The sequence below is a fragment of the Microcaecilia unicolor genome, chromosome 10, assembly GCF_901765095.1.
Source record: "Microcaecilia unicolor chromosome 10, aMicUni1.1, whole genome shotgun sequence".
Classification (NCBI taxonomy): Eukaryota; Metazoa; Chordata; class Amphibia; order Gymnophiona; family Siphonopidae; genus Microcaecilia; species Microcaecilia unicolor.
Genome location: NC_044040.1, coordinates 3,205,852 through 3,225,517, shown reverse-complemented (window position 1 = coordinate 3,225,517; position 19,666 = coordinate 3,205,852). Strand labels below are relative to the sequence as shown.

General features: G+C 42.2%; 1 protein-coding gene across 3 annotated transcripts in view; it reads left to right on the top strand.

The window, feature by feature from the left end:
• SEMA3D (semaphorin 3D) overlaps positions 1–19,666 on the top strand; it is a 259,118-nt gene that overhangs the window by 232,419 nt on the left and 7,033 nt on the right. For all 3 annotated transcript variants that reach the window (XM_030216329.1, XM_030216331.1, XM_030216330.1), the window contains exons 14-17: positions 5,813–5,854; positions 7,754–7,911; positions 13,060–13,124; positions 13,884–14,023. In XM_030216329.1, coding sequence (XP_030072189.1) covers positions 5,813–5,854; positions 7,754–7,911; positions 13,060–13,124; positions 13,884–14,023 — 405 coding nt within the window. The remainder of the gene's footprint in view (positions 1–5,812; positions 5,855–7,753; positions 7,912–13,059; positions 13,125–13,883; positions 14,024–19,666) is intronic.

Genomic DNA, 19,666 nt, shown 5'->3' with positions numbered 1-19,666 from the left:
ACTGGACCACCAGCGCTACAGGGAGACTTAGGAGGCCTACAGAGACTGCAGGGGGGTTTGGGGAGGTTGGGGATTAAGAATGGTGTTGAGTTGGGGAAGGGGAGGGAAGTAGGTGGGCTGTGTTGAGGGGCTCGAGAAGGGGTAATTAAAAAAAAAAAAGATTTTTGCAGGTCCTAGCCAATATTCAGCTGGGTCTTAACCGGGACCCACATAAGCTGCAGCGGCCAGCGCAACACCATTTATTCCCGGGCATTCAGTGCCGAGGCCTGCACATAGCCAGCATTGAATATCCAGGGGCGAATTTAGGTGACTGTGACTGGCTGAATATCTACCGGGTATATTACCAGACCCTTATCCCTAATATATGCATCACTTTTCTTCTTGAACAGTTTTGCTGGTGTTTCTGGTAAGTGGAATTGCTAATAAAAGGTCCTTTGTGCCTGTCGGTGTCTAGATTAGTTCATTTCACTTTCCTTTATATTACACCTGGACAGATAAACATTTTATAACACTTGACTGCACTGTCCAGTCTGACTGTAGATTGTTTATTCTCGGTTCTCTGCTTGGCCTCACATTAACTGATTTTTTTTTAAAATTAATATAAGGAGCTATCGAAAGAAAAGTTGTTAGTCACGGCATTTCCTGTTCAGCGGTGCTTTTCAGAAGCAACACAGTTTTAGCTCCGATCACCCTCCCCAGTGCGTTTCCTTGAATACCTCCCGCCCGGTAGTGGAACCTGAGCGCCCTCTTTTGACCAGTTTTGAACTCAGCAGTGTTTGGCCTGTTTGCAGGACGATCAAAAGTACAAAAAGGCTCAGACTGTAGGAAAAATGTCATCCTTCATATACTCAGCGTGCCAAACCTGAGCCCCATACTCCGAGCTGGTAAATTGCAAAAGCAGAATTACCACAGGGTAACCTTGGATAAATCATTTCCCACCCTGATGTCAAATGAACCTTGGAAAGTTGCTAATTTCTCCCAAATGCACTGGGCTTCCTTCTTGCACCTTGAAAGAGCCCCAGGCACGCTGCAATTCCTGATTCTAGACAGCAAATGATCCAGCAGAGCAGTTTAAAAGCAAACAGGGACGGGTGTGGAGTGAATGTAAATGGAGGATGCATCCCGGGCAGTGTAGTGAGCAGAGGAACAGGTAAATCTCCACAAAAGAAACAAGTGCGGCCATGTAAAAACAGTGTCAGATTCTTGCACTGGAAATTGAGGAGTGGATTGTTTCAGAGGAGAGATGCCTTGTTTCAACTTTCCACTATGATGGAAAGAATCACAAATTTCTCCTCTATTTTGATGAAGTGTAGGACTTAAAACATGAAAATACTGTGACCTAGACCCATGGAAGAGAAATGAGTCCTGCTTTCACTAAGTATTGAGATGAATATCTGTCTGTCTCTCTCCTATGGTTTCATCTGATGCCCCCCCCCCCCCCCAAAGCAGCAGAGAATGAGGTACTTTAGCGCTTTGTCTGCTTCTGAGACATGTGGTGGAGGAGTCTGAAGCCCGGAATGAGGAGGCAGCGCAGTAGCACTGCTAGGAATAACTGCAGTGTGTGTAGGACACTCACCTCCTTCAGGCACCTCCGCTGCTGCCTGAGCTGGTTTTTTTTTTTAATCAGGTGCAGTTGGTTTAGTAACAGGCAGCCTCTACGAGTGCGCAGTCTTGGTGTGTCACCAGGCTTGCTCAGTGGTAGCTACGTCCCTGGTACAAAGTTGGGAATCTTAGACCTAGCTGTTTCGAAGAGATAAGTGAACACACACACACACACACACACACACTCATTCACACACACACACTGACTCATATATACATAAACATACACACATACATATTAAGGCTGAACCAAATATTTGCCCCCCTAGTGCCCCAAATGCATTATTTGTATTTGGCCAAATATAAATAATGTTTTTGGAACTATATATATATATATATATATATATATATATATATATATATATATATATATATACAGGGTCTAAGATATAGTTAACATCCCAAACACACTTTCACTTTAAATGTACCTGTAATGAAATGAAACTACCTGCTATAACACAATCTGTATCTCCATATAAGCAAAAGTACTGTTCAGAAACGCATTGATATTCATTTCAAAGCCCCTACCTGGTCTGGTAAGGATTTGGGGGAAATATGGGGACTGCCCAACTTCTCTTTCCTGCAGTTCTTGTGGGTGAAATAATGTACTGGTACATTTAGGAGACAGTAAGAACACATATTGAGACAGATTTACTAAGGTAAGCAATACTTAAGAACATAAGAATAGCCATACTGGGTCAGACCAATGATCTAACCAGCCCAGTATCTTGTATTTAACAGTGGGCAATCCAGGTCACAAGTACCTGGCAGAAACCCAATTAGTAGCAACGTTCCATGCTACCAATCCCAGGCCAAGCAGTGACTTCCCCCATATCCATCTTAATAACAGACTATGGACTTTTCCTCCAGGAACTTGTCCAAACCTTTTCTAAAACCCAGATATGCTAACCACTGTAACAGCATCCTCCAGCAGTGCGTTCCAGAGCTTAACTATTCTTTGAGTGAAAAAAATATTTCCTTCTATTTGTTTAAAAAGTATTTCCATGTAGTTTCACTGACAGGCTTATTTTTGAAAGAGAAGGGCGCCCATCTTTCAACACAAATCGGGAGATGGGCGTCCTTCTCTCAGGGTCGCCCAAATCGGCATAATCAAAAGCCATTTTGGGGCATCCCCAACTGCTTCCCGTCGCGGGGACGAACCAAAGTTCCCGGGGGCGTGTCGGAGGCATAGCGAAGGCGGGACTCGGGCGTGCCTAACAGATGGGTGTCCTTGAGTGATAATGGAAAAAAGAAGGGCGTCCCTGACGAGCACTTGGACGACTTTACTTGGTCCATTTTTACTTACGACCAAGCCTCAAAAAGGTGCCCGAACTGACCAGATGACCACCGGAGGGAATTGGGGATGACCTCCCCTGACTCCCCCAGTGGTGACTAACCCCCTCCCACCCTGAAAAAAAAAAACTTTAAAAACTTTTTTTGACAGCCTCAAATATCATACTCGGGTCCATCGCAGCAGTATGCAGGTCCCTTGGGGGGGGGGGGGGAGGTGTGTGTGTGTCAGCGGAGGCATAGCGAAGGCGTGGACGTCCTTCTTTCAAACATTTTGGATGTCCTGAACTCCCCCCCCCCAAGACACACTCACAGGGACGGCCAAATTTCAAGGGAGTGGAGGAGAGGAGTGGCCTAATGGTTAGAGCATTGGTCTTGCAATCTAGAGGTGGCCAGTTAAAATCCCACTGCTACTACTTGTGACCCAAAATCCAAATAAATAGATAAAGGGGGTGGCAAAGGCATGGACATCCTTCTCAAAGAAACACCCACATTTTGGACATCAGAGGCATAGCGAAGGCACCTAACACTTGGACGTCCTTCACCCATACTAAAAAAAAAAAAAAAAAAAAAAAAGACGTCCCTGATAAGCAAATGGACATTTTCACCTGGAGTTGCGTCTTTTTAAGGTTGTAGACGGCTATTATATACACAGCTTGTCTGCGTGTACGAAGCCGTCTTTGGCATGCGCACTGGCTTCCCCTCCTTAGGAAGGAAATCATGTGCAAATGAGCTAACAGCGAGCAGCTCATTTGCATGCGATTTCCTTCATGCAATCCCGTTCCTTTCCGAATCGCTAAGGGATCGGTAAGGGAAGGGCTTTTTCCGTTCAGTTAGTGCATCAGTTAGTCCACTGCAGTGCCCCCTAGGGTGCCCGGTTGGTGTCCTGGCATGTCAGGGGGACCAGTGCACTACAAATGCTGGCTCTTCCCACCACCAAATGAGTTGGATTTGGTCGTTTTTGAGATGGGCGTCCTCGGTTTCCATTATCGCTGAAAACCAGGGACGACCATCTCAACATTTAGGTTGACCATCTCTAAGACTGACCTAAATGTTGAGATTTGGGCGTCCCCGACCGTATTATCGAAACAAAAGATGGCCGCCCATCTTGTTTCGATAATACGGGTTTCCCCGCCCCTTCACGGGGACGTCCTGCGAGGACGCCCTCAGGAAAGCTTGGGCGCCCTGTTCGATTATGCCCCTCTGAGTGTCCCCTGGTCTTTGTACTTTTTGAAAGAGTGAAAAATCGATTCACTTCTACCCATTCAACGACACTCAGGATTTTATAGACCCGTGCAAATGTTACTGAAATTTGTACGCAGAAAAGTCCAGTAGGAAAGCAGTGCACAAAATTTGGGTGTAAGAAAGTTTTGCAAAAAGATTTAAAAAAAGCAACTCAATTTTTTTGTGTGCATGTGAAATACAGCTTAGAAAGCAAACTTACTATGTGCTAATAATAATTAATGAACTGTTTTGCATGATTTTGCACCACAGTAACTTGTTAATTAAAATAAAATTTTGCTTCATAAACCTTTCTGTCAATTTTCCTCTTTGTGAAGCTGAAGAAATGTGCAAATGAAGCTTTCTTCGCTGAAACAGAAAGTCCGGCCTTTCATTGCAAGTATCGGACATGTGTTGCTGCCTTAGCTCCCACTTAGAACATTGCCCTCCTTTAAGAACACAAGATCAACCATGCTGTGTAAAACCAAAGTCCACTGAACTTGGTGTCCTGTCTTGTCACAGTGGCCAGTCTGGGTCACAAGTGTCCAGCAGACCTCCAGAAGTAGATATTTTCTAAAAGAACCTTTATAGCAGTAAAAAAAGAGGCCCTGACAGAAACCCAAGAACACAACCTTATACCTGGGGGAGGTAGCATGGGATATTGCTAATCTTTGGGATTCAAGAATCTTTGCTGTTCTTTGTGATTCTGGAATGTTGTTATTTATTTTATTTATTTATTACATTTGTATCCCACATTTTCCTACCTATTTGCAGGCTCAATGTGGCTTACATAGTACCATAGAAGACATTCGCCAATTCCGGTATAAACAGTTACACAGTTACTCTTTGGGGTTCCGGAATCTTGTTACTCTTTAGGGTTCTGGAATCTTGTTACTTTTTGTGATTCTGGGAGTTTGTACTCTTTGGGATTCTAGAATTTTGCTGTTCTTTGTAATTCCAGAATCTTGTTACTCTTTAGGGTTCCAAAATCTTGTTACTCTTTGTGGTTCTAGAATCTTGCTACTCTTTGGGGTTCTGGAATATTGCTACTCTTTGGGATTTCGGGATCTTGTTACTCTTTGGGGTTCCAGAATCTTGCTAGTTTGGGGGGTTCTGGAATCTTTCTACTCTCTGGGGTTCTGGAATTTTGCTACTTTTTGGGGTACTGGAATCTTGCTACTGTTTGTGATTATGGGATCTTGCTACTCTTTGGGATTCTAGAATATTGCTGTTTTCTTGAAATTCCATAATCATGTTACTCTTTGGGTTCCAGAATCTTGTTATGCTTTGGGGTTCTGGAATCTTGCTGCTCTTTGGGATTCCAGAATCTTTCTACTCTTTGGGAATCTTGCAACTCTTTGGGGTTCCAGAATCTTGCTACTTTTTGGGACTCTTCCAGGTACTTGTGACCTGGACTGACCACTGCTGGAAACAGGATACTGGACTAGATGGACTCTTGGTCTGACCCAGTAGGGGTTCTTAGTTCAAGCAGCTGGTATGTCCTTATTTACCCAGATTATAGTGAGTGCAGTTGCTTTAAGCAAGGCTAGGAATTTAGACAGCTCATTTTTACTGTTTATCTGCCCACTAAGTGTGAAGGATGTTCATCTCCAAATAAAACATTGATGCTCATCACAAATGTTGATTACTGACAATGCAAGCAAAGTGTGTATGTAAATTGGGTTTATTTGTTTTTCAGCCATCAACATCAATTTCAAGTATGGAAATATCAACAAAACAGGTAATTCCTTCCATTACAATATATCAAACTATTTTAAGACCATGTGAGCCTGCTGAATCAGAGGGTATTGCAGTATGCCGCCATGCAAGAAACCCGTGGTGGATTTTTGAGTCTGATCCTGTTCCTTGGACTGGGCTAGGGTTTGAGCTGCTGTGGAGGCAGGGCTCAGAGCCCGTGGTAGAGGCAGAGGATACAACAGTGCAACAATGACCCCTTGTGGCCAGTCCTAGAAATGCGTGTGTACCAAATTCCATAGAGAGATGGTCGGGCTGGTTGGGAGGGGGAAGGGTTAACAGATGCCCCTCCTCCATGGTACCATACAGCAATAAAAGCCAGTTCAGCTTGAGATGGGACCCAAACGAGAAGGAAACAAACTACCCAAATAAATAAGGTGCCCTTTTACTAAAGTTTAGCGTGTGCTAACAGAATTAACACACACTGAATGCTGAGGAGCTGATAAGTATAAAATGGGTTTCTTAGCATTTAGCGAAAGCTAATTCCATTAGCGCATACTAAGCTTTAGTAAAAGAGCCCCTTAATAAAAAAAATATCATGTAGGTCTGCAGAATTGCCTCTGTACTGGACAATATATTACTACTACTACTTGACATTTCTAAAGCGCGACTAGGGTTATGCAGCGCTGTACAATTTAACATAGAAGGACAGTCCCTGCTCAAGGAGCTTACAATCTAAATATATTTCTCCGTTTATCTCTTCTTACTATAAAATTTGCTTCCCCCTGTGCTGAAGGCAATTCTTCTTTTTTGTTCCCATCTCTGTAAAATTATCATAATATAATTATAGAATATGTCTTTCATCAGCCATGAGCTATTTGCCTCCTAGAGTTCAGTTAACCAGCATTAAGAAGATTGACTTAATTTATAAGTTAATAAGCCATTAATTTTGCATGGAAAAGGAGGCCGCCTTGGTTCTCAAAAAGGAAAAAGAGGTTAGCCATCATAGACTACAAGTGGTCGCAGAAAGAGGAAGAGAGGCGACAATATCTGGAAAAGCTAAGAGAAGCTGGTAGAATAGTCAGGAAAGCAAAGATGCAAATGGAGGTAAAATGGGGGGACAAGACATTTTTTAGATATGTTAGTGACAGGAGGCCAGTGGCGTACCAAGGTGGGGGGGGGGCGGTGAGGGCGGTCCGCCCCGGGTGCATGCTGCCGGGGGGGGGGTGGGTGCCGCGCGCCTGTCTGCTCCGCTCGTTCCGTGCTCCCTCTGCCCCGGAACAGGTTACTTCCTGTTCCGGGGCTGAGGGAGCATGGAACGAGCGAAGCAGACAGGCGCGCGGCACCCCCCCCCCCCCCCCCAGCAGGTAAAAATGCACCCGGGGGGGGGGGCGCATCGGTGATCCGCCCCGGGTGTCAGCCACCCTAGGAACGCCACTGCAGGAGGCAGTGCAAAAGTGGCATTGTGAGACACAAAGATGAAGGGGAGGAATACGTAGAAGCTGATAAAGATACGGTAGACTTGCTTAACAATTCAAGAGAGCTTGGGACACGTATACAGGATCCCTAAGGGAGTGATAGGGAGAATAGATGGCATGGATGGGCAGACTGGATAGGCCATATGGGGCCCTGTTTACTAAGCAGCATTATATGTGCGTTAACATTTTTAACATGCATTAACCATGTATGTGCCTACAATATCCCTATAGGTGCCTACATGGTTAGCACGCGTGCTAAGTGTAAGCATGCTAAAAACAGTAACGCACCTTAGTAAACAGGGCCCTGGGTCTTTAGCTGCTTATACTTTTCTTTGTTTCTAATTGTTTTAAGGTGAGACATGGAAAAATGAATTCCTTAAAAAAAAAACATTTAACAAATTACCTCTGTCAGACAATTGCCTACAATAAGAATCTCAACCGTCACTCACTCTTTACCTGTCTTTTAGCAACAGTTGTACATTAGCTCCAGAGATGGTTTGGTGCAGCTCTCGGTGCACAGGTGCCACACCTATGGGAAGGCATGTATAGACTGCTGTCTGGCACGGGATCCGTACTGTGCTTGGGATGGAAACTCATGCTCAAGATATATACCAATGTTAAAAAGGTAAATGCAACATAGTTTTCCGCAGGGATTTGAGTTCCAGCATTCTTAGCAGCTTTGTCCTTATTTATTTATTTAGATTTTGCTCACAACTTTTTCAGTAGTAGCTCAAGGTGAGTTACATTCAGGTACTCTGGATATTTCTCTGTCCCAGGAGGGCTCACAATCTAAGTTTGTACCTGAGGCAATGGAGGGTTAAGTGACTTGCCCAAGATCACAAGGAGCAGCAGTGGGATTTGAACTGGCCCCCTCTGGATTGCAAGAGCGGTGCTCTAACCACTAGGCCACTCCTCCAGGGTTCTACATGGAATGTTGCTACTGTTTGAGATTCTGCATGGAATCTTGTCACTCTTTAGAATTCCAGAATCTTGATCTTCTTTGGGGTTCTACATGGAATGTTGCTACTCTTTGAGGTTCTGAATGGAATCTTTATTTATTTAGATTTTGCTCACACCTTTTTCAGTAGTAGCTCAAGGTGAGTTACATTCAGGTACAATGGATATTTCTCTGTACCAGGAGGGCTCACAATCTAAGTCCTTACCAAACCCACCATTTCAGGTCCAAATTCTTGAAACACAAAGGAGCCCTTTTACTAAGCTATTTGTAGCACCTGGGTTTCCCTCAACCATTGAGGCCACTTTTAGCATGTTTGTAAAATGGCCAAAATGGTTTCTTTTTCCATTTTATGGCCACACTCTAATTTCCCTATTAATACATAGCTATTAGCGTGGGAATCCTTTCCGCCACCTATTTTGTAGTCGGTAGGACTCCCAATGCTAATCTTGAGCTAATTGGTCCGCGCATGCCAATGCCCACGCTCTTGCTGATTAACACAGGGCATGCCTACTCTCCGCCTCTGAACACACCCCTCGTGCTAAAAGTAAAATCTATTTTTTAGGGTGCGGAAAGTGTGCAATTCCAAAACTCCCGTGGGGCATCCGAGTACATCCTGCAATAGTGTCTTTTTAACTTGCGGTAAACACACGCTAGTACTAACCGCAGCTTGGTAAAAGGGCCCCTTTGGTCCGTCCCATTTTTCTAGCTTTTTTACACTGCTTTCCCTTATGTTTCCTATCATAGCCCTAGTTCCCTGAAAAACAGAGAGGGGCAAGCTGAACAAGCTGGCTCTCGATATTCAGTAAATCTAATAAATGGGATTAAATTATTTAATGCGCAGGGCCCTGTAGAATATCTTAATAATTGCCCCAAGCATCTATACCCTTATACACAATGCAATAGCAAACAGTCAATTTCACATATTTGATTTCCTTCATACCATTCTCCAGTTATTATTGCGTGATTTAATAGCATCTTTTCAACGTATGAATAACATTCCTAAAAGCATCATCAGAGTTCACAGCATCAGCGTTTCTTTAACTGGATTTTTCCAGAGCAATGGCGTGTAAATCTTCATTGATCCTTTGTTATACTTTTTCAATCACCCTTCAACTTGATCATTCGCCCTTCAACTCCATAACTAACTTTTAAATATATTTTTGATTTAATTGATTTTGCTTAAAAATAGTCCAAACATTTCCAGCACTTAATCAAAACTACAATAGTACCACTTCTCACGGATCTGAAAACAGCTGTGAGCTAACATCCACCCTATACTCAGTGGCAGTTAATCCGTTAGTGTGACTGAATATAACCGCCAACCGGCCATCCCCTGACTGGATAATGTAGGGACGGGTCAGGGGCAGAGTTACGGCAGAGCAGCTGCTTAGACAGTTAAAGGCAATTTTCAGTCTGTTAACCGGCTAAATAATTGTATAAAGTTAGGACAGGAAAAAGCCTGTCCTAACTTTACAGTATGCAGAGAGTTACCCAGGGACCAGTCTGATTGTCGGCCAATTCCCTTATAATCTCCAGGTTTATTTATTACATTTCTAACCCACATTTTCCCACCTATTTGCAAGATCAATGTGGCTTACATAGTACCGGAGAGGCGTTTGCTGACTCCGGTGTGAACAAATACAGATTGATGTGGTAAGAATAAAGTTCATGTGGTACAGCCACATAAGGGAATCGTACAACGGAAGGGGTGCGTTATGTCCATTACATATTTTAGTTTTGTTGAGTAGCAGAAATCAGGCATTTATGTTGGACTGGTAGGGTATGCCTTTTTGAACAGGTAAGTTTTTAGTGTTCTCCAGAAGTGTAGATGGTCGTACGTGGTTTTCAAGGCTTTTGGTAGTGTGTTCCACAATTGTGTGCTTATGTAGGAAAAACTGGATGCGTAGGTGAATTTGTATTTGAGTCCTTTGCAACTTGGGTAGTGCAGGTTTAGGTACGTTCGTGTTGATTCGGATGTGTTTCTAGTTGGTAGGTCGATCAAGTCTGTCATGTATCCCGGTGGACATACTCCAATATTACATAGTAACATAGTAACATAGTAGATGACGGCAGAAAAAGACCTGCACGGTCCATCCAGTCTGCCCAACAAGATAACTCATGTTTGCTACTTTTTGTGTATACCCTACTTTGATTTGTACCTGTGCTTTTCAAGGCACAGACCGTATAAGTCTGCCCAGCACTATCCCCGCCTCCCAACCACCTGCCCCGCCTGCCAACCATCGGCTCTGGCACAGATTGTATAAGTCTGCCCAGCACTATCCTCGCCTCCCAACCACCAGCCCTGCCTCCCAACCATTCAATGCCAGGAGTTGCCTGTGCCAATGGCATTGAATATCCAGGTTTACTTCAGCCACAGCTGGAAGTGGCTCACTACCATGGGCTGAATATCCACCCCAAAGTTTTGTATGAACACAAGAGGGTTTTCTGTTCATCACTCGTCAGGAATTTAGAGCTTCCAAGGATGTCAGCTTCTGCTTCTAATGGCAGAAGAGAGGTCAAAGTACACACAAAAAAAAACAAGAAAAAATACACCAAAGGGCCATCAAGCTTTTGTTGCAAACGCTGAGATGCCGTTTTCCAGGCAACTAACTTCAAATCTTCACACTTCAGATTAAAAATACTGGTCACTGGTTTGAGTGAGCTGCGGCTGAATGTTTTTAACCTTCTTGGAAATAACCTTCAGGAGTCCATTTTGTTATGACCCCTGATGCAGGTGTACTAATGTCGAAACATGGTCCGTGTCGGGTCTATTAATAATGGACTCTTGATTGTCCCATACTTGATGGCTTTTGGTACTTTTTCTTCTCGACCTTCTGTGTCTAAAACATCTTCAGTCTGGAACAATTCCTCGTTTTCGTCAAGATTCTGTATGAAAGGAAAGTTCTGTAAATATACAGATCTCTTAGTTTCAATGTCACAGTTCCCCTCAGGTCCATATTCAGCCTGCAGTGGACTGCAGTATTAAGGTCACTGACATCTATGGGCTGAATTAGATGCTAATATTCAATGCCAGGCCAAGTCTAGGCATCAGCAGCGATTATCCGGGCCTTCAGCAGACCCACAAATTATGTGGAACCCTGCCGATATTCAGTGCCAGACCCACATAACTAATCGAGCAAAGATAGGACTGGTTTATATGTGGTTCTTTCTGTCCGATTAGGTATTGAGTGAATACCTCCAGCGTCTTCATGTCTCCTGATTATGCTAGGCCTCCACCCAAACTGCTCCACCTCTAATCGGACAGTGCTATGGTGCTCAAACTGGATTTTCAGCATCACTGTGCAGTTTAAATCCCACTGAAAATCTGAGAACCATCTGTCAGGAATGGTTTAAGCAAGCCTAAAAAAATTGGCGCTGAAATGAATACACCTAAGCGTATTCTAAAAAGTATGCCTTTATTTAGGCGTACATTATAGAATAAGCCTAAATTTCCACACAGTACAGTGATACCTCGATTTTCGTCAGTAATCCGAAAACAATCAGTGAAATCCGAAACCAACGAAAACCGAGGCAATTTTGAAAAGTATTTTATAGGGGTTTTTTTTTTCACCTTTCACTTTGGACGTCTCTCACAGGGGGAGAGATGTAAAGGCAGGAAGCGTCGTACTGTTGTGTGCTACAGAAGTAGAGGTTAGGCGAGAAAGAGAGAAGGGTTTTCCCTGTCTTCAGAGCACAAGTACAGTATGCACGCTGACGAAAACTGAGACAAAATTTAAAAAAAAAAAATGATGAAAACCGAAAACAACGATAACCGACGTCAATGAAAACAGAGGTTTTACTGTATATAGAATATACTGAGTGGCCATCCGCATGACTAATTATGCGCAGACCAGGTGTATTCTAGAGCCATGCACATAGATTTTAGAAATGCCCACATCCCACCCATTCCATATCCATGGCCATGCTCCCTTTCAACTATGCGACTTAGAATTTACGCGCATCTCGTTAAACAGTTCTGCGTGTAAATTCTAATTAATGCCAATTAGTGACAATTGTTTGTTAATTAGCAATGTTGGCGCAGATTGGCTTAACTAATTGAGTTGCATACGCAAATACAGAATACAACTGTATTTGCGTATGCAGCTTAGGTCATGCTAGATAGAATCCGGGGGAAACTGCTTTATGTTATTTGCCAAGTTAGTCATTATCGCTCAGTAATGACTTTCCTACTCACTGTCCGGTTCAGACCCTGCTGATTCTATGCTAAGCTGGATGTTGAATGCCTCAGTCCTTGTGTTAAACATTTAATACAGCTTTGCAAATATGCCTCTTAGTGAATAAAGCTCTTAAGGGAAGTCACTAGTGCTTGAAATAGAGAAGTCCTGACGTTAAAACGTAGACACAAGAAGGGTTAACTGAAGGATCACGCGTTGTTACACAGAAGAGAAAGCAGTGTCTGTGACACTGTAAAACTAGAATCCACCTAATTTATTTCCACAACAAGCGAGCTGCATCCAAGACAATCTCACATCACAATTCCTTATTCTGCAAGCTTTCAAGTGGCTCTCCAAAGGTCATTCAAGATTCCCTGCATATTCTTTCCCTTAATCTGCTGCCCTGATACTGCTAAATCAGATGCCAACCATTTCCTTGTTCACTTTTTTTTAATGGTATTAATTCACTCTATATCTTTACTATACTAGTACTAGAATCCTCCTGTTAAATGTACAGGCAGGAAGAAGAATTTAGTGTACACTATGGAAGTTAATTATCCCTACTAAGAGTTCATGTGACATCTTTAGATCTCATTTTGTATCATTCTAGTGATAAAAGGTTTTAATGATTTTTCCATAGGCGATCCAGAAGACAAGATGTGAAATATGGAGACCCAGTCGCCCAGTGTGGAGATGTAGAAGACTGTAAGCTTTTCTTTCTCTTTCACACATTTCTCAAATGCAAAACAGCCAGCTGGAAATACACTTGTAGAAAAAACCTAAAATGTTAAGGTCATCATGGAAGAGGAGTTTTTGTTGAGCTATTGCTTAGCAAATTCATTCAAGTAGGAAATGGGTAAAGAAATTAAGCATTAGTTCAGGAGTCCCTAAATTTTACTAGGAATGTGCAGAACAACAGTAAGGCCCACTTTCAATAGACAGGTGGAGATATTGGATCTGAGTCATTCAGTTTGGAAAATTCACATCATCTCCAAGGCATTCTTTCTTTAATTCATGTAAACCTTTTATTAAAAAGCAAAACGAAGAAAACAAAAACTTTTTAAATTCTCTTTTTTCTCTCTGACGGCCATCGTGACATTTCAGCAGATTAATACTGTTTGATGATGCCCTTGGGACCTTGTACTGACTGATCAACATAAACATTTCATCTTCTAGCACTGTGCAGACCTGTTCTATATATATAATAGTACTACTACTTATTTCTATAGCGCTACTAGACGTACGCAGCAGGGCAAATAAGGGATAAGGGAATTACTAATGTGGGAATGATAAAATATGGGTATTGAACAAGTGAGTAAGGGTTTGGAGTTAAACGCATCAAAAGGTGGGCTTTTAGCCTAGATTTGAAGATGGTCAGAGATGGAGGTTGACATATATAAAACGTTTTGTTATTGCTGCAAAAACTAGGCAAAAGTTAATTTTCATATTGTGTTTGTTGTTCAGCTGTTGCCCATGAAGAAATAGATGAAAAAGTGATCTTTGGGGTGGAGTTGAATTCAACATTCCTGGAATGCATCCCAAAATCCCAACAAGCCTCCACAAGATGGTTTATTCAGCGAGCAGGAGAAGAACATCAGGAGGAGGTGAGCCAAGGTTTGATAGATTTCAACAGTAGAGAACACTCTTTAATCTTAATTTGATGAGAGTTTAGTAGGGAAGGGGGCAAACCAAACTGGGATCTGTGCCTTTTCCTATCAGTGAATTGGGCTTCAGGAGTTGCTCCTATGATTTACTGACCACAATTTCTGATTCATGTTTGTCTGTTACTGGGTAGTAGCATCTTTAGATTTACAGAAAGTCAATATGTAGCGAGCATATGACAGGAAGGATGAAATACCTTTTGCCCTCCGAAAAAGAGGAACATTCACATTGTTCGCACTCAATAACTGCTATTGCTTGTATGTAATTACTTTATTTATTTATTTAACACATTTATATCCCACATTTTCCCACTTAGTTGCAGGCTCAGTGTGGCTTACACAATACCGTAGAGGTAGACTCCAGTTCAGTAATACAAATACATAGTACAGTAGAAAGCATGTAAAACAACAAGGAAATAAAAAGAGGGAAGTTATAAAAATTTAGTACGGTTCATATTTTGTTGTGTCGCATGAAGTGAGAGGTTAATTTGGATCAGGGAGGTAGGCCTTCTTAAACAAGTTGGTTTTCAGTAGTTTCCTGAAGTTAAGATGGTTATGGATAGCTCTCACGGTTTTGGGCAAAGCGTTCCACAGTTGTGTACTTATGTAAGGAAAGCTGGATGCATAAATTGATTTGTATCTAAGTCCATTACAGTCTGGATAATGCAGATTGAAATAAGTTCGGGATAGGCTGGTACTGTTTCTGGGTGGTAATTTTATAAGGTCCAACATGTATCCCGGAACTTCACCATAAATAATCCTGTGTACAAGAGTACATACCTTAAAGGCAATACGTTCCTTGGTGGGAAGCCAATGCAGTTTTTCCCGAAGTGGTTTGGCACTTTCAAATTTTGGTTTTCTGAATATCAGTCTGGCTGCTGTGTTCTGTGCGGTCTGAAGTTTCTTTGTTAGTTGTTCTTTGCAACCTGCATAGATTCCATTGCAGTAATCTAAATGGCTGAGTACCATAAATTGTATTAGGTTGCGAAATACGTCTCGTGGGAAGAAATGTTTTATGCGTTTGAGTTTCCACATTGAGTGGAACATTTTCTCTGTAGTGGAATTTACTTGACTTTGTGAGAGTTTACAAGTTAATCATATTCTATATATTTATTATTTAATATTGTTTATATGGTTTTATGTGTTACACTTTATGGGGGAGATTTTAGATATGGCAGTGCTGACTAAGCAAATTCTATAAGTGGCACCTAGAGTTAGTCACGATGTATGGAATACGCTTAGTTGATACATCAGTATCAAACTATGCAGATCCACTTACGCCAATGAAACACGATGTAAATCCCGGTGTGTAGATTTAGGTGCTGTAGGCCATATTCTATAACTATATGCGCAAAGTTTGGCACACCCATGAAACACCCATTTTCCTGCCTGTAACCACGCCCCTTTTTGCCTGCACATGTTAGAAATTAGGCGCATTGCATTTTTATTTATTAGGATTTATTTACCGCCTTTTTGAAGGAATTCACTGAAGGCGGTGTACAGTAAGAATAGATCCAACATGAGCATTAGGCAATTACAGCAGTAAAAATATTTGAACAACGATACAAAGTATGGCATGGCAGACTACTTGCAATAAACAAAAAGTGGAGAGGAAAATCCTCACACAAATAGAAGACAATAAAAACAAAAAAGTGAGGACAATTGTGGAGGCAATCCGAAGAACTTTATTTTGATTATCAATAAAGTTCTTCGGATTGCCTCCATACTACTTGCAATGACAACACCAATATGTACTAGAACATTATAATTGGTAGTGTGTTTAGCGAGTTGTGCAGGTAAATTCTAATTATTGTCAATTAGTGCTGATTATTGCTTGTTAAAACCTGTTATCAACACTGATTAACTTGTTAAGACAAATAAGTTACACGCATTGTTATAGAATCTGTGTCGATTCCAGCACAGTTTTCTACGTGCGCTATATAGAATCCATACATTTGTAATCATCTATATTTACTTAGGCCCAGATGCATTAAAGACATTGGTAATTCCCGTTCCCTACCGATTCCATAGCAAATCGGTAGGGAACGGGAATGCATCAATGATAGGGAATGCAAATGAGCTACTCGTTGTAGCTCACTTGCATTCTCTAGTCCTTCGGTACCTGAGTCGGAGAATCGGGACGTCCCTTTAGATTAGGCTCCTCTTCCTGGTCTCTTCAGCCAATCAAAGCGGGCTTAGCTGGCTGTTGTCAGCAAAACGCGCTCTGATTGGCTGAAGAGACCAGGAAGAGGAGCCTAATCTAAAGGGACGTCCCGATTCTCCGGCAACCAGGAAAATAGAAAAATTTCGCTGTGGAGGGGTAAGTGGCGCGGCGAAGACTCTCAATAGAAGGGGGAAGAAAAACACGGGCGCCGGCAGAACAAAAAACTGCGGAAAAAAAAAGATGTCTCTCACAAGCGCAGGGAGAGTACGTCCTTAAAGGACGCCCCTCACATGCGCTCCCTGCTTTTTTTTTTTCTTTTTTACCTTTTTTGGGGGCCCTTTTCCTTTCCGATTCCCTCACAGGAGCCCTAACAAGAGGTCAGACATCTCGTTAGGGTTCCTATGGTAAGGGAATCGGAAAAAACGGTAGTGCATCTCATTATAATAGCTTTTCAATCATTTGCATTCCGTTTTCGTTGCCTGCTACCGTGGCAGGGAAAATGCCCTTAGTGCATGCCCGGGGTGAACTACTTGCGTTTTAAACTGGCTGGAACCAGTTTAAAACGCAAGTTGTGGGGCTCGTTAGGTTTTGTGCATCTGGGCCACAGTCACTGATGCATTTTTATCAGTTATTCTAAACGCCTGAGTCATTTTTTAGCCATTACCTATAAATAAACCACTTGCTTTGGAACAGCATTTGTCTACCCCCTTCTTCTCTTTTTGTTGGCATTTCAAAGTTACTCCCATTTAGCAGAATTAGACTGAATATGTTGTGCTTTCATAAGACTGTTCTTGGGATCTCTGTATAATGCAAGTAGCAATACTCCAATCTCGAAAACCGAGAGGACTATGACAAAGGCAGGTTTATTCAAAGAAATATAAATATCTGCCAGAGCTGAAAAAAAAAAAAGCTGATTTAGCTAAAGCTGGGACCTGAGCTGAAAAGTAGAACTGTCCATTCAACAATCACCTTGGAATCTAAGCCAATGGAGTCTCTTTGCCTATCCACAGTACCTATGTCTCTTGTGGGTTTAGTTCCATTGTAGCCAGCCTGTTCCCAAACATTCATTAGAGTTGGAAATCAATTTGTCCAGGTCTGGGTCAGGAAGGGGTGGGGGGAGAGAGTGTGCAATTCTGGTCACTGTATCTCAAAAAAGATATAGCAGAATTAGAAATGGTACAGAGAAGGACAATGAAAATGATAAAAGGAATGGGTCAACTTTGCTATCAGGAAAGGCTAAAGAGGCTCTTCAGCTTGGAGAAGAAATGGCTGAGGGGAGTTGTCAATTGCTTGTTTACTAGGACTTGGGGTCATGCAATAAAGCTACTAAGTAGTAAATATAAAACAAATCAGAGAAAATATTGCTTTGCTCAATTTGTAATCAAACTCTGGAATTCTTTGCCAGAGAATGTGGTAAAAGCAGCTTAGCAGGATTAAAAAAAAAAAAAGTCTGGATAATTTCCTAAAAGAAAAGTCCATAAGCCATTATTAAGATGGACTTGGTAAAATCCACTGCTTCTTTCAAGGATAAACAGAATGAAAACTGTTTTGGGATCTTGCCAGGTACTTGTAACCTGGATTGGCCAATATTGGAAATAGGATACTGTGCTTCAAGGACCTTCGGTCTGTCCCAGTATGGCAACACTTATATTCTTATGAATATCTCTAGGAAAACCATATTGATGTTCATTAGTGTTGGTAATAAGAGAGATCCTTGTGGAAATCCATTAGATCATAGAGATGGTGATGTATATCACAGGGAGACAGTCTGAGAATGATTTTGGAGAAAGAATTTGAACCATGCTAGAACTGGACCCTGACTCCTGTAGTCAAGTAATTAGGACATCATCATCGTTGACGTCAAACACTACAGACAGGTCAAAGGAACTTTCTCCAGGCCCCACCCCAAGATTGTGAACGCTGTCTCTGTAGTATTTCCAGCCCGAAATGAGCCAGGGGAGCATCAGACCAAACTCAGGGGTCAAACACAGGATCTTCTGCATAGGCTATACAACGCTGAACCACTAGGCTAGTCAAAATAGATTTCTGAGATTTCGCTATTCTTCCATACTTTGGTTATTAGGTCACTTTTCCAGAGAAGGCAGCCTAGTATAGGCTACGCTGCTGTTTCTTATTAACTATCCTTGTAAAGTATTTCACTATATAACGGTATATTAACCTGATCCATCACTTAAGTGAAAGTCTTACTTTTGTAAGGCCCATTAAAGCTACAGCTGTGTTTACACTAATTCTCTGAGTAACTTGCTGCACTTTGAACTTACGTACTCTGGGACTGAGAATATTTTATTCTATTTTCCTTTAGCAGAAGGTGTTCCCAGTGATTGTTCAAACTTATTTCAAAGAGAGGGTAACATACTGTCCGTGACATACTGCAGCTTCCTGAGGGAAGGAAAAGGTCAGACTCCAGACTGGAAGTGGGAAGAAATTGTCCCAGCAGGACGTCTCCTGCCTTTCACCCTGAGGTCACGGTTGGGAAGTGTACTTCCAGTCCGTTGGGCCAGTGGGAGGAGGACGGGTCTCCTGTGGCACCTGGACCTGTCACCAGGTCATTCCACTGTCAGTGGGAGTGAATGTTTCACACAGACTTTGGAAGGGTTTGCAGAGGCTGGAGCTAGATTTTAATAGCACTTCTGTGTTGCTTAATTCATGCAGTCATCAAAGGTTCTCTAAGGGAGCGAAAGGGAGAGTAGATGGTATGGATAGGCCATATGGTCTTTATCTGCCTTCATTATTCTATTGTTCACTAAATAGGGATATATCATTATAGATTTATGGGAATGAGTGAATTTTTCATTTATTTAGACTTCGAGCAATGCTTCTCAATTCTCCCCCGGAGGCACACCTAGCCAAGAACACCACAATTTTATTTATTTATTATTTATTCATTAGGATTTATTTACCGCCTTTTTGAAGGAATTCACTCAAGGCGGTGTACACAATGAATATGCATGAGATTGATTTACATGTGATGACTCTCCCATAGCATGTAAGTTTATCTCATGCATATTCATTTAGGCAATCCTTAAAACCCCTCTGGCTAGGGGTGCTTCCAGAATCGGGTTGAGCAGCACTGGCCATGTTATCTGCTGATATTTCATTTGAAATACTAAAGTATGTTAGTCACTCTGAGTTTCTTTTACTAAGCTGCAAGAAAAAGGGCTGTTTTTCCCATGCTTTAAATCATGTACTGACTATCATAACCTCACTCTGTAAGCCACATTGAGCCTGCAAAAAGGTGGGATAATGTGGGGTACAAATGCAATAAATAAATGCACCAGGGCCCTTTTTACTGCAGCCGGTAAAATGCCCCCCTCCCCCAAATGGCCGCATGTGTAAGATAACCCAATGAGGCGGTGGTAAGGGCTCCTGCAGTAGCACGGCAATAACCGGGCAGCACGCAG